Source organism: Melanostigma gelatinosum (assembly GCF_949748355.1).
Source record: "Melanostigma gelatinosum genome assembly, chromosome: 14".
NCBI classification, from domain to species: domain Eukaryota; kingdom Metazoa; phylum Chordata; class Actinopteri; order Perciformes; family Zoarcidae; genus Melanostigma; species Melanostigma gelatinosum.
The window spans coordinates 24,764,097-24,789,016 of NC_136647.1; the positions used below are offsets into that span (position 1 = coordinate 24,764,097).

The 24,920-nt window shown below is 44.0% G+C and overlaps 1 protein-coding gene across 8 annotated transcripts in view; it reads left to right on the forward strand.

Annotated features, from left to right (window-relative positions):
* picalma (phosphatidylinositol binding clathrin assembly protein a) overlaps positions 1–19,040 on the forward strand; it is a 40,341-nt gene extending 21,301 nt beyond the window's left edge. For 2 of the 8 annotated variants that reach the window (XM_079283722.1, XM_079283723.1), the window contains exons 12-23: positions 915–1,048; positions 3,649–3,734; positions 5,173–5,283; positions 5,765–5,848; positions 6,304–6,381; positions 8,086–8,196; positions 9,437–9,571; positions 9,814–9,844; positions 9,929–10,028; positions 16,753–16,812; positions 17,257–17,361; positions 18,361–19,040. In XM_079283722.1, the coding sequence (XP_079139848.1) occupies positions 915–1,048; positions 3,649–3,734; positions 5,173–5,283; positions 5,765–5,848; positions 6,304–6,381; positions 8,086–8,196; positions 9,437–9,571; positions 9,814–9,844; positions 9,929–10,028; positions 16,753–16,812; positions 17,257–17,361; positions 18,361–18,375 (1,050 nt within the window). In that variant the 3' untranslated portion in view covers positions 18,376–19,040. The remainder of the gene's footprint in view (positions 1–914; positions 1,049–3,648; positions 3,735–5,172; positions 5,284–5,764; positions 5,849–6,303; positions 6,382–8,085; positions 8,197–9,436; positions 9,572–9,813; positions 9,845–9,928; positions 10,029–16,752; positions 16,813–17,256; positions 17,362–18,360) is intronic. The other 6 variants (XM_079283725.1, XM_079283726.1, XM_079283724.1 and 3 more) reach the window with 6 other exon arrangements.
* The last annotated feature ends 5,880 nt before the right edge of the window (positions 19,041–24,920 follow it).

A 24,920-nucleotide genomic window follows, 5' to 3' on the forward strand; every position in this document is an offset into this window, starting at 1 on the left:
AGATTAGAATCAATAAAAATTCCTAAATATTTCAAATCCACTACCTGTAGCCTCTCACCAGCAACATAAACATCTGGCTCCAGGGACACTTTGCAAGAAGTAGGAGGAGGGGGTGGGGGTTGGAGAAGTGAAGTGAAAGTTTCAAATTTTTTTAATTTTATTTATTTATTTTTTATTTTTTATTTTTTAGGATTGGAAGCAGAAGTTAGGATTTTAGATCAGAAGAAAGCGGCTTTAGCAGTGGAAAGAAGTTAAGAAGGTCCTCCGGGAGTTTGCCTTTTCTCCATTTTCGCTCAGCCTCTCTTAGGCTCCGTCTGTCAGTATGCACTGAGTCCGACAGCCGTGGGGCAGGTGGGGTTGGCCGTGCAGGCCTGGAGGTGAAGGGACAGAGGTTGTCCTGAGAAGAGGAAAGGGTGGGGAGGAGAAGATCAGCAGCAGTATCAGGGGATAGCAGAGAGAATGATTCTGGGTCAGGGAGAGCAGAGGTAACAGAAGAGGAAAGATCAGCGGGTGAGAGGGAGCGGATATGACTACGGGTAGAAACCATGTGGGTAGGTGGTGGAAGTACGGGGGGAGAGAGGGAGTAAGACAGGCCAGTACCACCACCCGTCTCGCAGCTCTGGAGTGTGTGAGAGAGAGTACACTTCTGACAGAGCTGCAGGTGTGGTGGTGTTTTCTGGTGTGATCCAGGTCTCAGTTGGTCTCAGAAGCCAAATACACTCATTTGCGTAGGGCAGCGACTTGCATCCCAAACAATAATGCTCGGAGAGTGAGGAGCTCCCGGACCTCGTTGTCTCCCCAACTCGCTGCCTTTCTCCATTGCTGCTGGTTCGCTGCTAACTTCTGCAAGTGTGTTTACATTCCTTGATGTGTAGTGTGAATTTAGCTTAACGCTGTCCTCCTAATGATTGAAGGAGCAGCGTCTGTTAGAGCTCCAGAAGAATCCTTCCGCAGCAACCACAGACTCCTCCCCTATCTCCACGGTGGGCGGGACCATCGACTCGGCCCCTGCCATTGACCTATTCTCCACCCCCAGCTCCACCAACAGGTGAGGCCACAGGGCTTATTCCTTATTCATTCCACACTATTTGGTTTTTTTTTTTTATCATGCCAGATTTATTTTTCAGACCCAGCTAAATTACTGTGATGAACTTTGAACTGGTTTTGAAGCTGACTCAATTTAATACTGATGCCTCTATATCAGTGGTCCCCAACCACCGGGCCGCGGACCGGTACGGGGCCGTGGATCATTTGGTACCGGGCCGCACAGAAAGAATACATATTATATTATTTCCGTTTTATTGATTATCAGAGTCTGAAAGAAGTTTTATTTTGAAAAATGACTGGATTCTCTCGCAATTTCATCCGCCTGTGCCTCTTGACATGTCAAGACGCTCATCTCGGTCACGTGATACGTTTCCTCAAAAGTTAAGCCCGCAAACTAGCGAAAATTAGTAAATAACCTTTGGAGAGCTTCTTTGCAAAGAGGGAAAGGCCGCTAAGGAGACAAGAAGAGCTACAACTTCCAGGAAAAATAAAGCTTCATTTAACAGACAATATCAGGAGTAATTCTGACGCGCTAAGCCCGCTCTGCAGAATATGTGTCGACAGAGGACGATCAGCTGCTGGAGGTTGTAAATGACGGTGGCCTTAAAAGTATGTTTGAGACAACAACTCTGCTGGTGTTTTGATTAAAATCAAGGCTGAATATCCTGAGATCACCACTAAAGCACTAAAAACCCTGCTTCCATTTCACACATCCTCTCTGTGAAGCAGGATGTTCTGCAGTGACAGCAATCAAAACTAAATTACGGAGGAGACTGGACACAAGGAACAGACTTCGGGTGTCATTGTCTCCCATTAACCCAGATGGACCGTCTCGTTGCAGAGAAACAAGCTCAGGGCTCCACTGATTCAGTGTTATTGTGAGTTGTATTTATGCATTTCATATTTGTTTTCATGCCGGTCGTATCATTTTATTTCGTCGTGTTTTTCCGCCACACCTTGAAGGCCGGTCCGTGAACATATTGTCTGCCACGGAACCGGTCCGTGAACATATTGTCTGCCACGGAACCGGTCCGTGAACATATTGTCTGCCACGGAACCGGTCCGTGAACATATTGTCTGGCACGGAACCGGTCCGTGAACATATTGTCTGGCACGGAACCGGTCCGTGAACATATTGTCTGGCATGGAACCGGTCCGTGAACATATTGTCTGGCATGGAACCGGTCCGTGAACATATTGTCTGGCACGGAACCGGTCCGTGAACATATTGTCTGGCATGGAACCGGTCCGTGAACATATTGTCTGGCACGGAACCGGTCCGTGAACATATTGTCTGGCATGGAACTGGTCCGTGAAAATATTGTCTGGCACGGAACCGGTCCGTGAACATATTGTCTGCCACGGAACCGGTCCGTGAACATATTGTCTGGCACGGAACCGGTCCGTGAACATATTGTCTGGCACGGAACCGGTCCGTGAACATATTGTCTGGCACGGAACCGGTCCGTGAACATATTGTCTGGCATGGAACCGGTCCGTGAACATATTGTCTGGCACGGAACCGGTCCGTGAACATATTGTCTGGCATGGAACCGGTCCGTGAACATATTGTCTGGCACGGAACCGGTCCGTGAACATATTGTCTGGCACGGAACCGGTCCGTGAACATATTGTCTGGCACGGAACCGGTCCGTGAACATATTGTCTGGCACGGAACCGGTCCGTGAACATATTGTCTGGCACGGAACCGGTCCGTGAACATATTGTCTGGCACGGAACCGGTCCGTGAACATATTGTCTGGCACGGAACCGGTCCGTGAACATATTGTCTGGCACGGAACCGGTCCGTGAACATATTGTCTGGCACGGAACCGGTCCGTGAACATATTGTCTGGCACGGAACCGGTCCGTGAAAATATTGTCTGGCACGGAACCGGTCCGTGAAAATATTGTCTGGCACGGAACCGGTCCGTGAACATATTGTCTGGCACGGAACCGGTCCGTGAACATATTGTCTGGCACGGAACCGGTCCGTGAACATATTGTCTGGCACGGAACCGGTCCGTGAACATATTGTCTGGCACGGAACCGGTCCGTGAACATATTGTCTGGCACGGAACCGGTCCGTGAACATATTGTCTGGCACGGAACCGGTCCGTGGTGCAGAAAAGGTTGGGGACCTCTGGTCTATATGACCTTCATCAGTAACTAGATTTATTTGTTATTCTTAATGCTCGTCATTGTGCCAACACAAAATGAAAGTTCCCCATAGTAGCTTTAAATTCAAGTAGATGGCTAAAATGTTTCAAAAGGACTTCACAGGTTCTGAGCTCTCTATGATTAGATACAACTTTGATACCTGTATAGAAACTGCGCTGCAGCAGCGGTACTCGTAACATGCAATACATGTAAAGATATGTGTAATATGCAAATGGGAAGCAACGTAACATGACACTGTCATCAGTATTAACACTAGTATTTGCAAAGTGAAATAATAATGAAGAAGATATCTTTGGGTTACCCTGCATTGCTCAGGACACAACCTTTCTTCTCAAGGCAACTGTATGTTGAACCTACTGTTTTGTCAATGAGTGACTGATTTATCCTCCATGCCCTTGTTTTTCTGCCCGTTCCCACCAGCACCTCCAAGGCAGCCAATGAGCTGCTGGACCTGCAGCCGGCTTTCCAGCAGTCCCTCCCTCTGTCCACCACCAACACATGGGGAGGTGAGAGCGCCGCTCTTCTTCAGTCCACACTGCTACCACATGCACAAGCTCATATACATGTCACATACTCATTAGCACACACGTCTCTCAGACATTCCTCACAGTACACGCATTCAGTGGAATGATTCCTTCGAATGTATGTTAATAGAATGATTCAATGTTGTATATATGAATACAGAAGAACAGATACAAAACATTAGTATTAGTAATGGGCAGTTTAATGTTCGGGAGGTGTTGGCAGTGTATCTTGAACTGTAGCTGGAGTTTTACTTTTTCTGTAAAACATCAACTACTTGCCATATAACTTGAATGTCCTCTGTACTCATGCAAATGACAGCGTGAGCGCCCTGTGAGGTGGAGGTGGACGGATATGTCACAGAGCTCGGCAGTAAACATGATTATTTATCAGGCACAATCGGTAATACAATCTGTTAATCATGGACCTTGTGTTTCTGTTCCCGGGCCATGTGTTGAGCCGTTGAACAGCACAAACTGACACTACAACGTTCCTACATTTGCATGTCAGATTTATTTTGTTTAATATTAAACATAGCAATATAATAAAAATTGAAAGCCATTTCAGTGCCTGCTGAGCCCTTAGCTTGCCCGTGTCATATTACTGTACCTTAAGGGCACGATGGAACTTGTTGTTGCATGGTTTGTATTTGGACTTGAATTTTTGGAGTTTAATTTAGGAGAATAATATTGACTTGCCAAGTGGTAGTGATCTCTTCATAACGTGTGCTTTTCATGTCAGAAGGTATGTAAATATTGTGGATGGTACAGATCAGCCTGTAATTTACAATATTAGTGCGCAGACAAAGTATAGTTTTAAATTATGCCACATAGTTCATGCTTATTCATTTCAAGTAACTTGTGTTATTTATGATATTAAAAGCTTTCCCACAATAAGGCACATGCTATTTTGACCCATTCATCCTTGACAAAGACCAACATTTTCAATGAAAAAGGTAATAATACAAGTTTAGGAGCTAGTTAGTAAATAGACTTGGCAATGCTTGTTCATGTTTGCACTTTTGCCTTCTGTAACAAACGGGTTCGGCAACATTCCCCAAATTGACACTTGTGAACATAAACAGCTATTTGCGTGTGAGCACGGCTGTCTTTGGATATCTTAACCGGTGGACTCTGCCCGTTGTGATAATGAAGACTCTTAACCTGGTGACTGGTGGACTGCTCGCTGTGCTCGTGATAAAGCTGCTCGTCAGACCTGAAATGTGTGCATGATCTCAGCCTGTCTCTATATCTTAAACACTGTTTGAAGCCTTCTCACCTGCGTCACTGTCATCTCCCCTGCACTCTATCTCGCATGCACTTTTTAAACTTCTCTTCTTCCATTTTCTCACCCTCCTCTCCGCCATAATCTCTCCGTTCCTTCTTTTCCTTATCCTTTTTTTCTCCCCCTCTGCTCACTCAGATCCTTTCACCTCTGCTGCAGAAGCTGTGGAGGAATCTATTCCAAACTCAAACCCTTTCCTCACACTACCTGTTGTCCATGCTGTCCACCTGTCCATGGCGTCCTTGGACGGTGACAGCCTGTCCTCTAGGACACCTAGCCATGAAGTGTTTGGGATTGTTTTGCTGCATCCTCTCTTTTTTTACAGTCTAGATTTCATTTTGTAGATGAAATGTACTGTATAATGCTGCCATTAGTCTCATAACATCGACCTGGCTGGTGGTTTAATTCTATTTAAAATGGGTGCGGTGCGAGTACATAGAAGTATATTTCAGAGCAGTAAAAGAGGGAGGAAATGCCTGAAGTGGTTTAGGGTAACAAATCACACCATTTCTTGACTCTTTTCTCTTATTCATCAGAGATCTGGCATGCTGCCCCACACCAAGTATTAGTTTTTCTTCCACATTCGGGCTAGGTTCCTCAGCTCTTAACTCTTTGATTAAGGCTGCTGTATCTTTGATTTGCTTTCTCTCTTTCTGTTTGTACTTCAAAGGCCAAAAGACTTTGTTGCAGAATGGCCATCTTTACCAGCAGGCTTTTTGTCTTCCTCCAGATCATTACAATCCCTTCTTTGACTCAAACTCTTCCCTGGCATCTGATCTTGATTCTGCCGCGCAGACAGAGACATTTATGACAGGTACAGACGACTGTCTGGCGGCTGGATGGCTGACATGAGTTTAGTGCGATCCTTTGTGACATTTGTGAATGGTCATGAGTAGAACTAGACTGACAGTGTCTGAGTAGAGCCGTCCTGCTGAACATGCCTCCTCTCTCCCGCGCTGCTTCCTGCAAGCCTTTAGTTGTGAGCCTGCATTGTTCTATGGTCAGCCCCTAGTCGTGCGCTGCCCTGGGTTTGCCTTGTATTTAGTCTAGACATGTGATGAGTGCCGGCTTCCTCCGCTTTTGTGCTGCAAAACCTGACTTTTGTTTTCCCTCCATTAAAAAGCCATTCCCACAGTTGCTCGGCTTCCTTGCTGCTCTTTCACTCCGGTATTTTTTCTGCTCTCATCTCTTCATAATCTTCTCCACTCTTCCTTCCTCCTCTTTCCGTGTCTGGTTCTTTGCCCGTCTGCTGTTGCTGCTGTGTGTCAGACTCCTTCTGTGGGTCGAGCCCTTACACCACTCCACTCTTCCAGTCCGAGTCTCCTGCTGTAGCTGGTCTATTCAGAGGTAGGTATTCCCAGGTTGATCACGGTGAAGTCACTTACTGTTCCAGATGTTCCTACTTGTGTCTTATTTGTCTTCGTCTGCTGGGGAGACCTTGCACATTGACATCAGTGTTTTTGCAGCATAGCCACAGCTGGGTTTGATTAAACAAATGTGTGATCTAAAGCAGTGATTCTCAACTGGTGCGTCGCGACCCAAAAGTGGGTCGCGGACCCGTTTTCAGTGGGTCGCGGACCCGTTTTCAGTGGGTCGTGGGCCTTTGCCTGACAAAAAAAAAAAAGTTGTGATTTTATTTAGAAGGGCATTTTTTATGCAGCGGAATTATTCCAGCATTTACGGCACTTGTTCAGTAGTGCAGGAAAAACACCGACCAATGCGTTGTGAATCACATCACGTGATGAAGCTCAGCCAATCAAATATGAGTATTCTGACAAGTTTCCTGACTTGAGTGAGATGTACACACACCGTGACACACGGGGAGAGACGAGGATACAGAGAGCAGAGCAGGACTATTGAGATGTGAAAGTCAAATCATAGGACGATCTCCAAAAGAGAAATGTCCAGAGAGACCAGAGTCATTAGACTCTGACTGGACAGACTCATAGAGGTGAATTCTTCAAACACAAATTTCTCCGGGTTTACTTCCTAGTGTGGACGGCGTTACTGAGGGGAAACGATTGAGATGTGTGTAGACTACATTTATTGACTCATAATCTAGAAAACACTGATGAAAAGAAAAGTGTTCATTTTGAAGGAGATGTCATGTGGTGGAGAAAGAGATCAAGACCTGCAGCATTGTGACTAAGTTTGAAAAACAAAACTTTCCACGAAATGTGTCAGTTTGAGTTTATAGAGGAAGATCTTAACTATTAAGCACGACTTTTCATGATTAAAGACTATAATACCTGTCTTATTTGCTGTAACTAAGCAACCAATCTACTTCCTGTTTACACCGGCACCCGACTGTCCAGTTACATGAATAGTCATGTGATATTAGTTTTCAGGTGTGTTAGTCTGGACTCAAATCAGTCGTAAAACAATGCTGAGACGCCGTGTGGACGGATATAGTTTTTGTTTTAAACTAAAAGGTATTGGTGGTGTGATGTAGCCTGACCCTCAACATAAATATCACTTGAGTGTACTAAAGATCATAAGTAATTATCTACCTTAAATGCAACACTGTCGTGTAGCTTTGGATCGTTTGTCGCCTGTGCAGATAGTAGTAGTAGTGGCGCAGCGGTACCAGGATGTGCTGATCTAAAGAGCAAATGTGATCAAAATGTTGCCTTCTGTTGTGAAAGTGGTGAGTGAGGGCGCTGGGAAATGGAACGGTACCCTCACACATGGACCTGTGTCCAGACACCACCGGTGTGTGAGCTCACATAGACAACAATAGACTGAGGTTTTGACACAAACCCTAAGAAGTTTCATTATCCTTGAAAGATGATAGATGCTGACCGTATAAGTGTCCTGTCAACCTTTCTCTTTGGTCTTCTGCAACGGATCAACCTTCAACAGTGGTCAGGATGCTTTTGTGTTTTTTCCACAAAGACTGGAAGACTTTCTTTTAGAACCAGTCACATTATCCACATTTTCCGATGAGTTGGTGTTTTTCTACCTGCTTTTGTTTGTGTATTGGGAGGAACTGAGGTATCGTGTTGTCAATATTTGGATACTGAGAGCTCATTTTCTTTTTTGCCTCAACAGGGTTTACAGCCTCCCCAACACCCCAGCAGCCACAGAACCCTCGGGGCCTTAACGTCGACTTTGACTCAGTATTTGGCAACAACGTCAATGCTAACAACCTGGATGCTACAGGTAAGAGTAGTCCTACATACACAGCACTGTACAGCCCCATTGCCCCTTGGCAGCCAGCAGACTTCATGTCCTCTGCTGCCACCTGAAGGCTTGGGGGACAGGTGCATGTCCACTGGATCATGTTGAGGCTATGGAAAATCAAAGTGTTGGACTTTGATTTGTTTGTGTGGCTTATGTGGACTATGAATGTTCTGAGCATATCCCAAATACTTCACTGATTTCACCAGGTCCTTTGATTTCTTGGTGACACAGACTCAATGACAGGTCCCTAATCACCATGAAATAGATTTTGCACTCTAGTGCAGTACATAACTATTAGACAATGACATACGTGGGAGTTGGCTCATTCTGAAAAATCCTGTTAAGCACATCACAGACAGCGGTCATGAGTATTTCTTATTGTTTAATATCCACACAATTGTCATGTGCTTCTACCATCTCACCACACATTTATTCTTAGCATATTCTTAGCACAGGTGCAGAAAATGAGGATTTTGTTGTGTGTTGTGGCCGGTGAAATCATTTCAGCTATGATGGTCTTTATGGTTCTTTGTCAAACATCACAAAAGCTCAGCGCTTGATAAAACAAACTATTGTTATTCTTTTCACCTGGGTTAGGATTTAGAGAAATTAATCTCGAGTTTTTTAAAAATTTTATTTTTATTTTTTTTAATCTAAATATCTCTTTAAATACTCATTGGTGTAATTCCTAACAAATGAGCCCATTACTGGAAACACTGGCCGTCTGTAACTGTAAATGGCAATAAATTGTGATTGACGAGAAATGAGTCTTAATTTTAATATACACCGTCACTGGAGTGTGATTGAGGACTCCTAGTAATTGTATACCATCTAACACACTCTGTTTGTTCACCTTCACTGGGTTGCCAGCTGCTCACCGTCTCACATCGTTTCTGTTCTCTCCTCCCTTGTCCTGGGCTGAAACACACACTCTGGGGCCTTGGCTTTTGCATGGCGTGTGCATGACTGGGTGAGTTGACTCAACACACACACTCTCCTCTCACACAGTCTTGGCTTGATTGAGTTTATTTTTTTCTGTGAACCCTGCTGTCCTGCCTCATCCACGCTCAACATGCTCTCTCTGTGTGCGTGTGCGTGCAATGTATGTGCTGTCCTGTGTTTGTGTTATTACCTGTCCTCATGTGTCCTGGGCCCCCCAACCTCTCACCGTCCCCTCGCCTCCCTTCCTTTCCTTTTGTCCTGCCCCCTTTTGATTAAGATGTTCTAGGTGGCATCCTCAAACCCACAGTGACATCTTCACCCAGTCAGGGTTTGGGCATGACCCTGAATGGTCAACAGGCCCACAAACTTGTGTCCAGCGACCTGGACTCATCACTTGCCAACCTTGTCGGCAGTAAGTTCCCTTTTTCCTACTAATTGTGCTATGAGCAGATTATTAGATGAGGTGAAAGTTGTACCTAGCAGTAAAGGAGAATATCTATAAAATGATGACATGGAAATAAATATAAAATAAATCTGTATTTATATAACATTAGCATAAAACAAGTACAGGGACATGACATCAGTCTTTCTACATGTTCTGCTTTGTGTTGATTGGTGGTTGTGCATTCATTACATTGCATCTGTCCTCTTTAGATCTGGGAATTGGCAATGGCACAGCAAAGAAGTGAGTGCACTCGTGTTCAGTGTGCAGTATCATGGATATGAAGTTAAATGTCACTTGACGAACATTTTGACTTGACCTCTGTAGTGATCTTCACTGGAGTCAGCCTGGTGAGAAGAAGCTGACAGGTGGAAACAACTGGCAACCCAAGACGGCTCCTTCTACGACCTGGAACCCTGCAGCCATGGTAGGGCTCACCTCTCACCTGTTTGCTTCTATCCAGCAAACATCCGAAATGAGATCAGTTGAGCATGAGTGATTTTATAGCTTTGCTCTCCTCCATAGTCCTCAGGGCTCAACACTAACGCTTAAAAGTGGTTGCCAGGCATCAGCTTTTGGTTGCCGAGACAGAAAATATGGTTGCCATTTTTAGTCTCCTTATATTTGAGTAATGTAGATACAATGCAGTAATACGTGTGCTTAATAATAGTGACAAAAATAATGAAAGCTTTATTACAGTAACTGTACAAAACTCTTGTTGTCGTGTCTGTTTCAGCAGAACACAAACTACAGTAAGATGTCGGGCTACTTCGCCTCCCAAGAACTCACTCATTTCCCTTGTTTTGAGTTCAGGTTCATCTGGTTTGAGATGTTGACGGGTTAGTTTTACTTTTAACCTCAGCCTGGTGCTGACTCTCTCTGCAATATTTTAATATTACTAATAGAGCAAATGGTAAAAAATAGATTTACTTTGGGGTGCACATTCTTTAGTTTCCCTGTTTGTTAAAAGATACTAAAAAGTAATGATGTCGACCCAAGACCAAGAATTGGTTGCCAATTCCTCCAAATGGCAGCCTGGCAACCGTTACTGATGAGCCCTCTTCTTGGAAGTCCTAGGATTGTTGGACAGTGAACGAAATGAATCAAATAACCAGCATTTTGAATGTCCTACTAGGGCTTAGCGATTTGTGAGAATTTTCCAACTGGCTGCCAACTATCGTGTGTGTGGCAACTGTCGCTAAGTGGAGAGCAGGGCCGTCTTCCCATCAGAGGATCGGCGGTTCGATCCCCGGCTCTGGCTCAGCTAGTTGCATGTCGATGTGTCCTTGAGCAAGAAACCTAACCCCATAAATGTGGTAGAATCTGAATTGCAAGTCGCTTTGGATAAAAGCGTCTGCTAAATGTAATATATGTATATAAACTCACCGGCCACTTTACTAGGTACACCTTGCTATTACCGGGTTGGACCCCTTTTGCCTTCAGAACTGCCTTCATTCTTCGTAGCAGAGATTCAACAAGGTGTTTGAAACATTCCTCACATTTTGCTCCATATTGACGTGATAGCATCACGCAGTTGCTGCAGATTTGTCTGCTGCACATCCATGAAGCCAACCTCCCGGTCCACCACATCCCAAAGGTGCTCTGTTGGATTGAGATGTGGTGACTGTGGAGGCCATTGGAGTACAGTGAACTCATCGTCATGTTCAAGAAAGCAGTTTGAGATGATCTGAGCTGTGTGACATGGTGCACTATCCTGCTGGAGGTAGCATCAGAAGATGGTCCACTGTGGTCATAAAGGGATGGACATGGTCAGCAACAACACTCAGGTAGGCGTGGCGTTTAAACCATGCTCAGTTGGTACCAAGAGGCCCAAAGTGTGCCAAGAAAATATCCCCCCACCATTACACCAGCAGCCTGAACCGTTGGTACAAGGCAGGATGGATCCATGCTTTCAGGTAGTTTACGCCAAATTCTGACCCTACCATCTGAATGTGGCAGCTGAAATGGAGACTCATCAGACCAGGCAACGTTTTTCCAATCTTCTGTTGTCACATGTTGGTGAGCCTCAGTGTCCTGTTAGCTGACAGTTGTGGCACCCGGTGTGGTCTTCTGCTGCTGAGCCTGTTTATTAAAACGTACATATTGTTGTGCTCATCTAGACATATATCCTGCGTTACTAATAGCGGTGTTTTCCGTGTTGCGAACAAGCTGTTGCATAGCATCGAGCCAAGGGTGCCTGAAAGCAGCATTTAGTACCTGAGAAGGGCCACAATGTAGTTGTTAGTGAAGGACAGTGGACAGCAAAGCAGACATGTTGAGCTGCAGATCATTAAGGTCCAGTCATAAGATGTACTTATTATAGTAGTCTATAGACTGAACTGTGATACGACAACCAGTGATATCCAACCAGCCCAGGTGGCAACCCAACCGATGATGGAGCGTAAGGGTATCCGATGTAGCATTGTTGGTTGCTCCTCTCTCCGGCTCAAAGGGCGATTGAAAGAGATCTACAGCCGAACAAGCTAGAGAGTGAATCGGGTTCGTGAGAACAAAGCAGTGGATCCGAAGAACAAAACGTTATTTGTGAGTGGCTCACAGCGGTTCCGCTCTTTCAGCACAGCAGAGGAGAGCGACAAATGACACGGCGCATGCGCACATAAAACACACAGCGAAGGAACAACCCGCTCTCTGCCCATTTGTATCATACAGATGCTGAACCGTGCCTTGTGCCTCGGTATCAGAATCCAAGAGGCGTGACAAAGCACCGATGTTTGTCCTGGCGATGAGAACAGGTAGCACGCCTGATCTTGCCTTCACATAATGAATGGTCCCAGGGAGGCATTACACACTGGTATCCCATCAGTACACACCGCTCAGCTATCGTATCAGGATTGAACAAATTGGATGTGTGCGTCCCTAGTTTACACTCCAAAGGATTCCTCTAATACCTGTTTGTTGCAATGTGTCATTGTTCTCCGGGGCCAAACATCCATCCCTACTGTGTATATGGTCTAAAAATCTTCTGCTCTCACTGGTTATTTACGTCTTCAGCTGCAACACTCTGACCACCAGTCAGTCACCATTAGTTGTTACCATGGTTACAGTCATGTCAATAGAAAACCCCAGCACTGAACAAGAAGTAGTCCAACACATACAGTAAATCATTCATCTAGAGCAGGGGTGTCAAACTCATTTCCACTCTGGGCCACATCAGCATCACGGTCGCCCTCAAAGGGCCGGTTGTAAATGTAAGACTGTATAACTAACTTCTCCTAACATATTGTTAAATAACTCTCTGCATTTGATTATTGTTTATTCAAGTGTAAACATATTGTACATGCAGTTATATAAATGAAAAATGATATTTAAACACATTTCTGTGATTATAACATAAATCATTTTAATTGAGGGTTAAGAAACCCACATGACTCTATCAAAGATCAAACTATTAAAGAAAATAACAAAGACAAATATCAAACACAAGTTCTGACATTAACTTTGTTCAAAGCTGTTTGTTCACCTCTCTGCATCACTAATGTTCCTCCCTGTCGTCGTCCTGTGCATGCAGCTACATCCAAGAGCTGCTCACTGAGAGTCAGGTCTGATGAACATGGATAGATGATGTATCCGTGTTGTCTGTGCTTTCATCAACAGTTCATTACAAACACAAGTACCTGCTCGTCTCTCAGCTAGCTGTGTTGTTAGATTGCTGCTAGTTCATCAACTCGTCTGCGATGGTGTTTCTTCACAAACTGACATTTGTAAAAGTCTGTATCTGGTCGGAGCTCTGCTCACATACCTTCAGCATGCACTGGGCTGTAGCTGTGTGAATATATTCTGCTGTGATTGCAGTCTGCCTTTTAATTCTTGGACAGTTTGATGTTTTTCTTGGAGGCTAAATTTAGCTCCGTGTTTGGTGTCAAAATGCCGACGTGAATTGTATCCTTCATCACCGACACGCCTCATAACACAGAAGACAGACACGTTTTTCTCCTTTAAGCACAAACATGTCACATCTTTCATTACATTTTCTTCCCTCTGCATCAATTTCTCTCTTCGTGGACATTTTGGGATTATTTGTCGATCTTTTTCAATCGTTGGAAAACCTCTTTACGGGCTGTTGCCTCTCCTGTCCACCTGTTGTGATAGTTTCAATGTCGGTACACAGACAACATGCTATCTCATAATTTCGACCATGGGGATACTTTTATTTTCAAGTCCAACTTTTAATTATTTTTCCAAAAAAAAGAGGGAAAAAATTAGTTTTTTTGTTTTTGCTGGGAGATTCGCGGGCCACACAAAATGACGTGGCGGGCCTTGAGTTTGACACGTGTGATCTAGATTCATTTCCACAACATATTTTCTCTAAAAAGGGTCTTTAAGCACCGTGTCAAGTAGGCTCAACCCGAACATGGTTTGTAAATATTTGTGTGAACCCGGCCTGGTCTCAAGTCTGGTATCCACACTGTAGTACTCATCCAAGGACTTTCCCTCAGGCTGCTTAATACGACCACCACCACCTTTCTGCTGTTGTGAGTCAAACTGTAAAAGCTGGCACCTTTATTGACCGCTATGGACAGTATGTTGAGGAACTCTAGTCTCACTGGCGCTGTCACCATAACGGATCACGTGTAGCCGCGGTTTGTCATGCAACATTTTCACAAATGAGAATACAAAGTGCTGTCCGGAGTCCAGTGTTTTCCATATGGAACATTTCATCTGAAATCACCCTTTAGTAAAATGTTCAAAAGGAGCTTCTGACCGTAATCCTGCAGAACGCCTTCCGACTGTGTGCTCACTGTCTGCGTGTGATCCTGCTGAGTTATTGATGATGTGGCCAAATGTCAGCTGATGATCAAAGGCTGATTAGTGTTCTCTGAGGAAGCCGGAAAGAAAGAGTTGGTGACTTGAAGGAAGCTGATCCACTAAGGCACAGAGACGCATCCATCAGTCGTTAAAGGACAACCTCTAATGGGATGCAGAGATCCAGCCTCATGTCCTTCTTGAGTGGCTGAGGAACGCTGAGTGAGATGTCCCTGAGACAAAGCAAACATTGTCAGCCAGGAGGAATTCTGAAGGAAAGCTCTCTGTGCAACGAAACAAGCGCGGCCTGTGATGAAGGCACCAGCGTCAGGTCTGACTCACTTGTGCCTCTGCCAATGACTGAATAGGTAATGAAATGTATCCTTCTCGAGAGGGCTGGGCGGTAGACAAATCTGGGTTGGTTATCACTGCAGGGGCTGTTGGGGACCAAGGGAAAGGAAAGGGTCTGTACTTTCTTCTCTCTAATCTCATTCCACAAGGAGCACCTGCCAGCAGCCAACCTCTATCTCCAGGACTCTACACACACACACACACACCTTTTAGATTCCTGCACTTCTGGCTGTCATTCTGCTGTTCAGATAAGTCTGATCCGGCTCTGATAATATTAGAAGTCTTTTGGTAGGCTTTACACATTTTCAATAGAAAGGCCTCTCTCCACCGTTGTGTTTTGGGGTTAACACTGAACTTGAGAAGGGTCTAGAACCATTTAGAATGATATTGATCAGATAATGACTTCAGTTGTGTCCACCTCAATCTCAAAAACTTCACGTCTGGTATTCAGTGGATAGAAAATGGATACACCCACCGCCAATGTTTTCACATTTGGTCTGCAAATGTCATATTGAAGTGGTTGTTTTGCCCTGATCCCAAAACATACTAGATAAATGCAGCAAAACCTTTTTGATTAGCATTTGAAATCAACCACAGCTTTGTCATAGCTCTGCACAAAGAAGGCACACCTGGATCTGGACAACTTGTCCCACTACTCTTTGCAGAACAGTTTGAGCTGATTGACAGCAACAGTGAAGTTATTCCACTGGTTTTCTGTTAGTTTTAGTTCAAGGCCTCTTGCCCATCCACCTTGTTTTAGCTAGCCAGTCCAAATTCACTTTGGCCTGTTGGAATATGAAATTCTGACTAATTATCAGTCTTCTCCAGAACCTCCCTGTATTTGACTCCATCCATCCTTCCCCAGTCCCTTCTAATGAGAATCATGTCCACAACATTAAGCTGCCACCACCATGCTTCAGTCAATATATTTTTTGGCGATGGTTGCTGTTTTTTTTTTGCCAAATGTGATGTTTGGCGTTTATGCCAAAAAGTTCTATATTTGTTTCATCAGACCACAAAACTTTCTGCCAGTTTGTTGAGGGATCCTTCCACATGGAGCCTCCCATACAGGCCACATGTTTGCATTGTCTTTGACATTGTTCTTGTGTGATGCACATGTTGCACCCTGCTGGCCTTCTCTCCTGATTATGTAGTGTAGATGGACACCCTGATGTTGGTCCACTGTGGGTGGTGCCATTCACTTTCCATTTTGTAATGATGATCTTAACGATGTTCCCAGGTATCTTTGGAATCTTTTGGTATCCCTCACTTGATGTGTTCCTTTCTACAACTTAGTCCGGAATTGTTATGGGAGATCTTCTGAGCCATGTTGTTGTCGCTGCACTTCTAAACAGAGGAACCATGGTGAACAGCTGTTTGTAGTCATGATTTCATCAAGTCAGTTGTTGTGATTGCACACAGGTGTTGGGTATTGAGTTATTGTATGACCCTGAAGGCATTTGTGATTAATGTTAGATTTTGTTTTGTTTATTATTCACTTTAAAATGACAAAATATTGTGTGATTATTAGGAAAAATACATTGATTTATTGCCTTTTGAATTCCAGGCTATAGATGGATATCTGAAGATTGTTCAAAGGCTGTATTCATTTTCTATCAACTGTAAATGGCCATATTGACTGAATCCTGCTGTCGTTGTTGATTCCATCTTCTTCCTTCAAGCTGCATTCTTGATTTACTATGGAAATGAGTTTTGAATGAAGGCAGTGAAAAATCTCAGCAAGCTTGACAAGTCCGAATAAGGTCAGATACGTATGTCATGTGACTGCTCTAAGTGGGGAAAAAATGCCCGTTAAGCACCTTTTGACTGTGATCAGAGGTGAAAATGATTAATATTGGTATTGAGTAGAAGCCTTCATCATGACATCTTCCTGAATATATTCATTTGAGTTATTGTAATTACATGTATGCTGAGGTCTGCCTTAAATGTGTTCCTCTCCTCACTGTTAATGGTGAGTTGGGTTTGGCTGTGCTGATTCTGTAGAAGGAATCATCTTGTGTCTTGTGTCACCTCAGGCACCATCTGTTATGGCCTTCCCTGCAACCACACCGACAGGCATGATGGCATATGCAATGGTAAGTCAGCAGGGACACACACACACACACACACACACACACAGACAGAGACTCTGCAGGCATGCAAGGAGGAGATTTTCTAACATATCTGTGTAGCGTAGTGTGCACTAACTTCTTTTATTATCCGTCAATATGAACAGTATTCATTTCATCTTTAAACATGAGTGTAAGGACTTTCATGTGCTATCTCAGAGGCAATAAATTACAGTAAATGTGTCTGCTTCTGCCAGCACAACAGAATGAATTGAGAGAGGGTGATGAGTGAGGGTGATGAGTCGTGTCCTCATCAATAAACAGGCTGGTTTCCTTCAGTGCCACAGTTGTTTTAGTGCAGATGGAAATGACATGCACTACCCCTCGCACCTTATTTCGGAGATGTATTTTCTTTTCTGTGCATAGGTTGTGTAATCCATCCCCGCTGTGTTTTCGTTTCTCTCCTCTTAGCCTCCCAACGTAGGCTCCATGACGATGACGACACAGCCCACTATGATGTACACCCAGCCAGTGATGAGGCCAGCCAACTCCTTTGGCCCCAGTCCAGGTGCACAGGTAACGGATTACTGCATCTAATCAATCCTTCCACATCGGAGCGTACAGGCCCGCCCTGTCTGAGCCAGATCAACGGTTGTGCTTGATTCTTCCATAATGCTCTGAGGGTCCTCTGCCTATGATTAGCTTTGTTGTCAGTTGTCTTTCTCCACAGCAGGTCAATGCGTAGCTTGAGTTTATTTGTGTGGGTTTATGCTTGTCTGAAGTAGAAAGGTTGATGTTGATCAATAACAAAATGCCACAAAGTGCATGATATCCGCACACCGTATTAATCAAACACTAATGCATAGGTTCTATGTTGTGGTCACACACCTGTAGCATAGCTTTTCTTTGGCCGTTCCTCTCTTATCATTGGCTCTCCTGTTTATCCTCTGACTGAGCAGCATCTTTCAGGTCTCAGCCCTTTCTGCAGACTTTCTCATACGTGTCATTGACACTCCAGGTCGGCGTATGTCAACAAAGTGCATGTTTATTCCTATTAAGATTGAGCAGAACTGGACCTTAAATGGCTGATTGTTTTGATGCCCGTCACTACACTCTCCTGTGAGATACCATCACACCTGACACCCCAGATGTTGCTTTACACACGCTACTTGCTCAGGACTCATGTGATGGGAGAGAATCACACTTGCAGTTTCTTGCAGGAGTGAATTTCATGTCCATGGACATGAGAAATAAATTGGTGTGCCTTGTCAATAGCGATGCAAAGCAACAGGACACAATCCGAATGTGTGATACTAAAGAAAAGGCTGCCGTTGATGTGATATCAGAGGATCTGGGAAATGAACTCAAATAAGTAGTGGTACCAGTCTTTTGTGAATTGGAGTTCTTATTTTGCAATCCAAGCTTAGCACACCTTTGTCTTGCTTGTTGGACCATTGTAGCTGGTGTGTTTATGTAGCTAAAGCATACCAGACCTCTGGAATCTGGTCCTGTATTATTGGATCTTGTGTCCCCCCCCCCATAAAAAGATGACACTGTTGTTTTTTACCTCACCAGATGCACTTTATGTAACCTGAAGGGGGGAGGGGTCTTCCTCATCTGAAGATCATTCGTGACGAAGACAACTATCCAAGCAAACCTGCAGTTTGCATCTGCTGAACTCTCCTCTCTGGGAATAAAAGGCCCAAATAAGACATGTTGAATAAAACCACGGTGACTAGGAGCGGCTCTGACCATCTCAGACGGGCATCGCAGTGGACATTGTGCTAATCATGTTGAAGTCATGGAAGGAGAGGGAGAGTGTGCTGCCATTCAGACCCATGTGGCCAGGGATCAACCCCTACTTCATCCTGGACTAAGAGAAACGCCACACCCATGAGGAGAGCTCTGTGACGTCACGCTTTATGTACCTGCAGAAAAAAGCATTGTCACACATTGTTTCAGTTCTTTTGATTATCATAACACCTTCTTAAAGTATCCCCAAATTAGGAACGCAATTGCAAACTCTTTACACCACTCTTTTATGGATTGTTTGCAGTCGACATTCCTTGTGTATTGTTTGTATTTATTTATGATTACCTATAGATAAGATGACAAAATATAGTAACTAGTCACTGATCTCCTTGTGGACGGTCTTCAGGTTTATAGGTATGATTGATTGTAGAATTGGATTTTGAGTGATTGAAAGGATTTTTTATTTTTTTTTTTCAAGAAGAAGTTAATATAAAGACTATAAAGAGATGCCATGTTTTGCTGTTGGGGCACTAAATATTATCTGTACTTGCATAATGCCTTGTACAGTTACCTGTGGCTCCAGGGGTCACTGAGGATGTGAATGTTCATAATCATTCATTAACACGGTCAGATTGGTGAGGAGCATTTCTACAAATTTGTGAGGGAACGTTTTTCACATCCGCACTAAATGTTGTGATGGAGGCCGCGCTGCATTGGAAAGGAATCTGCATTCATGCTTTTGAGGCTTTTGGCATGGCATTTATTGTGACCTTTAACAAAGCTCCTGGCTGCCCTGGTCCAACTCAGATCATGTTTCCATCGGCCAGCACTGGAGCGTTCAGGACAATGTGGGGCCATGGGGAGTCTCACTGGTAACGGGGGGTTCTAGTTGTTCAGAATAGAGCACTGTTGATCGGTGCTTTGTGTATATAAAACTTTCCCTGCCAATCACAGAAACTGGTGAGTGCAGGTATGAATGCAGGTTTGAAGACTAAAATGGCCCTGAATCCATTCACGGAGCATATTTGCTGCATTGTCCCTGCAGATTATATTTTTGTTTTGATTTTTTCCAATAAAGTGCAAGCTTCTACACTTTGGCTCCATATTTATTCATCAATGAGAATATTTATTGAGGTTGGCAACAGAAAGTACTTTGTCTAGACTCGATAGATGAATGAAGAGTCTCATGACCCTAATGGGGTCTAGTGGTGGGGGGCTAGAGCCAGCAGGAGGGTTACGGAAGCGTGTGTGTGTGTGTGTGTGTGTGTGTGTGTGTGTGTGTGTGTGTGTGTGTGTGTGTGTGTGTGTGTGTGTGTGTGTGTGTGTGTGTGTGTGTGTGTGTGTGTGTGTGTGTGTGTGTGTGTGTGTGTGTGTGTGTGTGTGTGTGTGTGTGTGTGTGTGTGTGTGTGTGTGTGTGTGTGTGTGTGTGTGTGTGTGTGTGTGTGTGTGTGTGTGTGTGTGTGTGTGTGTGTGTGTGTGTGTGTGTGTGTGTGTGTGTGTGTGTGTGTGTGTGTGTGTGTGTGTGTGTGTGTGTGTGTGTGTGTGTGTGTGTGTGTGTGTGTGTGTGTGTGTGTGTGTGTGTGTGTGTGTGTGTGTGTGTGTGTGTGTGTGTGTGTGTGTGTGTGTGTGTGTGTGTGTGTGTGTGTGTGTGTGTGTGTGTGTGTGTGTGTGTGTGTGTGTGTGTGTGTGTGTGTGTGTGTGTCCGGATTGTGAGGGCTTTTCACCTGTTTACATACTTACTTTGTGAGGACATAGTCCATGTCCTCACAAGTCGCGCACTGTAGAGGCACTTATCAACACGTAACTAACGTCCTCCCGCATTTTCTCCGCATGTCTCAACAACTCGGTTTCACCAGAATTCTAGTGTATGCCAGTGTGTGCGCCCAGTGTATAATTTAGATTTCCACATTTCTTTTTATTTTTTTATTTTCCCGCGAATGTGTATCAGTGTGTCGTCAATCATTGGCTAGTATTAGGCAGACTGGTCATTGGCTGTACTCGAAGTCAATCACACACTCTGATCAGTGATTGGCTGTTCTCGAAGTCACTCAGGGAGATGCTGGTCAGTGATTGGCTTCTGAACCTGCGGTCAGGTTTCGCCCTGACGCTGAAGAAATGAGTCTGGATTCGATGGACGTCTTTTGTGGGCTAATACGGACTTGGAATTAACTTTACCGAACTGGTAAGTGAAAGTTTTAACGATGTATTAACAACTAAATGCATTTAGTGAAGGGCTGTCTTTTCGTTGCTTTGTAAAACAAACGTCTCCACTTCCTCGTGAGCCTGGACCGGCGCTGCACCAGGTGGAATCAATCCGGCTTAATGTTCAGCTGATTCCACCGCAAACTTTTACTGCACTGTAAAAGTCTGCGGAGGAATCAGCTGTTATTGGAGCTCGTTGTGCTAGCAGCAACTGGCCAAGCCAGTTAGCTGTAAATGCTTTTCCGAGCTACGACGAGCAACAGTTATTACCGGTATATTCGCTAATGCTAATCGCGGTTAGCATTTCCCCATTGGAGGTAATGTTAAAATTAGCTTAGAAGCTAGCGAGTCGGATTTAGATAGATAGGTACTTTATTCATCCCCAGGGGGACATTTGTATGTTACAGCAGCAAGACACACCAACAAGTAAAGTAACAGAGTAACCAAAATATTAAGTATTAAAAATAATATCCATTAGAAATAAGACGTCTTAATTAGTGACAGCTGATATGACTTAAGCCCGGTGACGTTCGTCAGCCCGAGCATTCATAATTATTGTGAGGAATAATTAACATGGACATGTGATCAGACAGTCTCTTCACATATATTATTATTATTATTATTAAAAGGTGATCTGTGCAACTTTGTTTTTCAGGAAGTTTGTATCAAACAATATGCCCCTGTTAATTATCCAACTTTGAAACCTAATTTAATTATTGCTATCCTCACTATAAATACAGATTGGTTTAGTACTGCAGACTCAGCATGTTCTCTGGAAATTATTGCAGCAAAGATGGCGGCGAGAAGGAGAACAAAGACTCCTGATCGGGATGCCATGGACCACATCATTCTGGCCAGAGACTAATCTTTTCTGGAAGGAAAATTCATTGACACATTTAAAGGTAAGTCTTTCATCTCATATTGTTTGGACACCACTGACATCATAGTTAACTCGCAGTTTTGTACATGTTGTCAATTGACAAGTTACTATTAACCAGTGGCGGGCCGTGCATTTTATACCTGGGCCTTCACTGCTGTCCTGCAGCTGAAACACAGCTACGGTTATTATTTGTTTCATGTTCACTTGTTCTGTTTTTCTGACTGTTTGTCTAAACTGTTTGTGTCTAAACTGTTACTCTTGTAAAGCGGCCTTGGGTCCCCTGAAAGGCGCTATATAAATTAAAGTTATTATTATTATTATTATGTTAAAATGAAGCTCAACACCTGTAAATACACTAACTGCAGAGAATACGACGATTCAGTCACGGATATTCTCATCTCTGCGAGCGCCGAATTCACAATGCTCCGCTAGTTCGTACAAAGCCCTGATAAAAGTCTCAGCTTTCTCTCCCGGTATTTGCACGCGCAGATGGAAACATGCACATTCGTGTATTACATTCCTTCTCGGCACAAAGTACTCATTGAACTTTCCAAGCACCCGAACAAAATCATCTCTTATGTCCATCTTCGGGAAATGCAAACAAACGGAAGATGTTCTCCGACTCGCTTCCCATAGCGTATATCAGGCTGTTCACCTGCACGGCACCATCTTCTTTGTCCAGCTTGGTGGCGGTTCTGAATCTCACAAAACGCTGCTTCTACTCCGGCCATTCTCCTGGCTTATCGAAGGAAAAGTTTGTCGGGGGATTGAACTTTGTCATGTCTCCGCTTTCACTTCTGACACCATGTAAATCAATGCAATAGAGGCTTCTTAGTTTGCTCAGCTGGTTTTAATGGATCACCGTGTCTCACTTTACATACATCTGGAACTCCCGTATAAACCCCAGTATATGCGCATTAGACTACCGTATATGACAGTCAGGGGCGGACTGGCCATCGGGGATACCGGGGGAATCCCCGGTAGGCCGACGGGGTTTGGGCCGGTCTCTGACATCGCCGGCCCCGACTATATTATATGCTTCACAGAACACGTTCAATTGACTCTAATACCGAAAGTCAATAATCAGTGAAAACTGTATCAACAGTATAGACTGACATTATACTACTCCTCGCGATCTGAGACGCCATAGCACGGCTGGACACTACGGTGCTTTTAAAAACTTTTCTCCATAACCGCGGTCTGCGCCGTGCGCTCGTGCCGGGCGACGGTCGGGGCGGGGCCGGCGCAGGTGCGAATGGCCGCTGTAGACCGGCGAAATACAGGGGCGGCTCGACTGTCACGGCGTCCATGAATCGAGAAGGACTTCTTACTGGAACTGAAACGATGTACTGGGATTAAATTCTTTGTCAACAAAGAATTTGGTAAGTGACAAACTGCGTTTGTTTTTTTACATCTGCAGTAACGTTTTTATGAATAATATTTGATGGCTCGTGCTCTTGTGTGGTGGAATGCGTGGATCCGCTGCAGGTCTGCTGGATTGATGTGCTTTGTTGTCATATGAATATATGTGACTGGTTCTTATGACTTTGTGGCTGTCCTTGTGTTAATTACGTTGATTTGACCATGCGTTGTCAGTTATTGACGTAGCGTCCCGTCACGGATTCATGTATCTGCAGCTTGCGTCACTCGCTCAGAGACAAGCCGTTTTGAGTGCGAGCTAGCAGCATGGCACCGGTACCAAAACGTAAATCCTTTAAAGGTGGAGCTGAAAAGCTCAGGGAGAAAAAGAAGAGATATCTGGAGGAAGGTGCATCAAAATATTTAAAAATCTCTGACTTATTTGGGAAACCACCGACTGGTGACAGTGTTATGATGGTAAGTTGTGGCATTGACTTGGCCAATGTTAGCTTGCTTTTCACAGATGAGGTAGTGTTCGGCTACAAGCTAGCCTAGCTAACGTTAGCTAGATAAATGATAAATGTCCAAAATTGAGACCGTTATGATCTGGTCAAATAAGCAAGCTGGCGCTGTTCGCATCATCGAGATTATTTAATTTAACATGTTAGCCGTAGTTACTTGCTTACAATCGATGAGCAAGCTATCCATGGTGGTAGTTGTAAAGAGGGCAATCTTATCATTTCTAATAATTTATGTCAAATAATGTTTAAGTTAACCAGCTCTCAACAGCACCTGGAGGCTTTTATGTTGATGGCTACTCAGACAGATGTTTTGCAGATGCTGGACAGTGAGAAAATCATAGACGGTGTTGCAGAAAAGAGTGAGCTGCTGCAAAAACTACTCGTGTAGTGAGGTAATAATAACACATGAGTATACTGATATTGTTTTTTATTACTATGTGACTATAATGCACCTGGGCTGGCAGAGTTAGTTTAGGTTCTGTTACTTAACTTATTGTTTTGTTATGCACCTTCAACACCCCTACACACACACACACACACACACACACACAATCACACACCCAGCATGCAACACTACTGATACCACTGATGTTCACACCCCATCGTATGTTCTGTTCATTTCAATATAGTTCAAACTAATTCTACCCTCTGATTCCAGTTTCTTTATTGTGTGGTCTTTCTCTGCTGACATTCATTCCTTAAGGCTCTGTAGTTGTACGTATAACCATCTGATACTAGCCCAAAGTTCAGCATATTCATCGAGCAAACTACTACCTTGGAGTGTTACAATAGCGAGTATTATTTTATTCAATGTGTCCATCCAGGCAAATTGGTGGATCCAAATGTTATAAAAAAAAACATATATGATGTAATTTCTTTGTAATCATCGAAAATAATGTTAAGTGTATGGGTATTTTTCCAAGTAGGCCACTGACATCGATACGTGCGATGCATTGAGTGGGCCGGTCTGACAGTAAACTCCCGGGCCACTTTTTTCCCCCAGTCCGCCCCTGATGACAGTACCCGCATATGAGTGCTTTTGGGCGGCGGAAGGGTTCATGGCAGCACCCCCGCTGCTCGTTCAGGACAGTGCAGAATGTACGAGCTTTAACGTCACAGTCAAAACACCAGAAAAGTCTCCAATAACACCAGAAAAAGTCGCTAGGTTTGTCGCAAGTAGCTTTTGGCAAAAAAAAGTAGCCATGAGGGTTTGGAAAGTCGCCGGATTTAGCGAGAAAGTCGGCAAGTTGCCAGCACTGGCTAAATATGTCCCCAGAGCAACATTGGACGTAACAATAATTCCTATCGCATATAAAACCAAACAAAAATCCATCTTCATAAAAACAAGTTGTAAAAATAATAATATATAAACAAGCATATTAAAGCTACTGCAGATGTAAAAACAAACGCATTTAACTTAG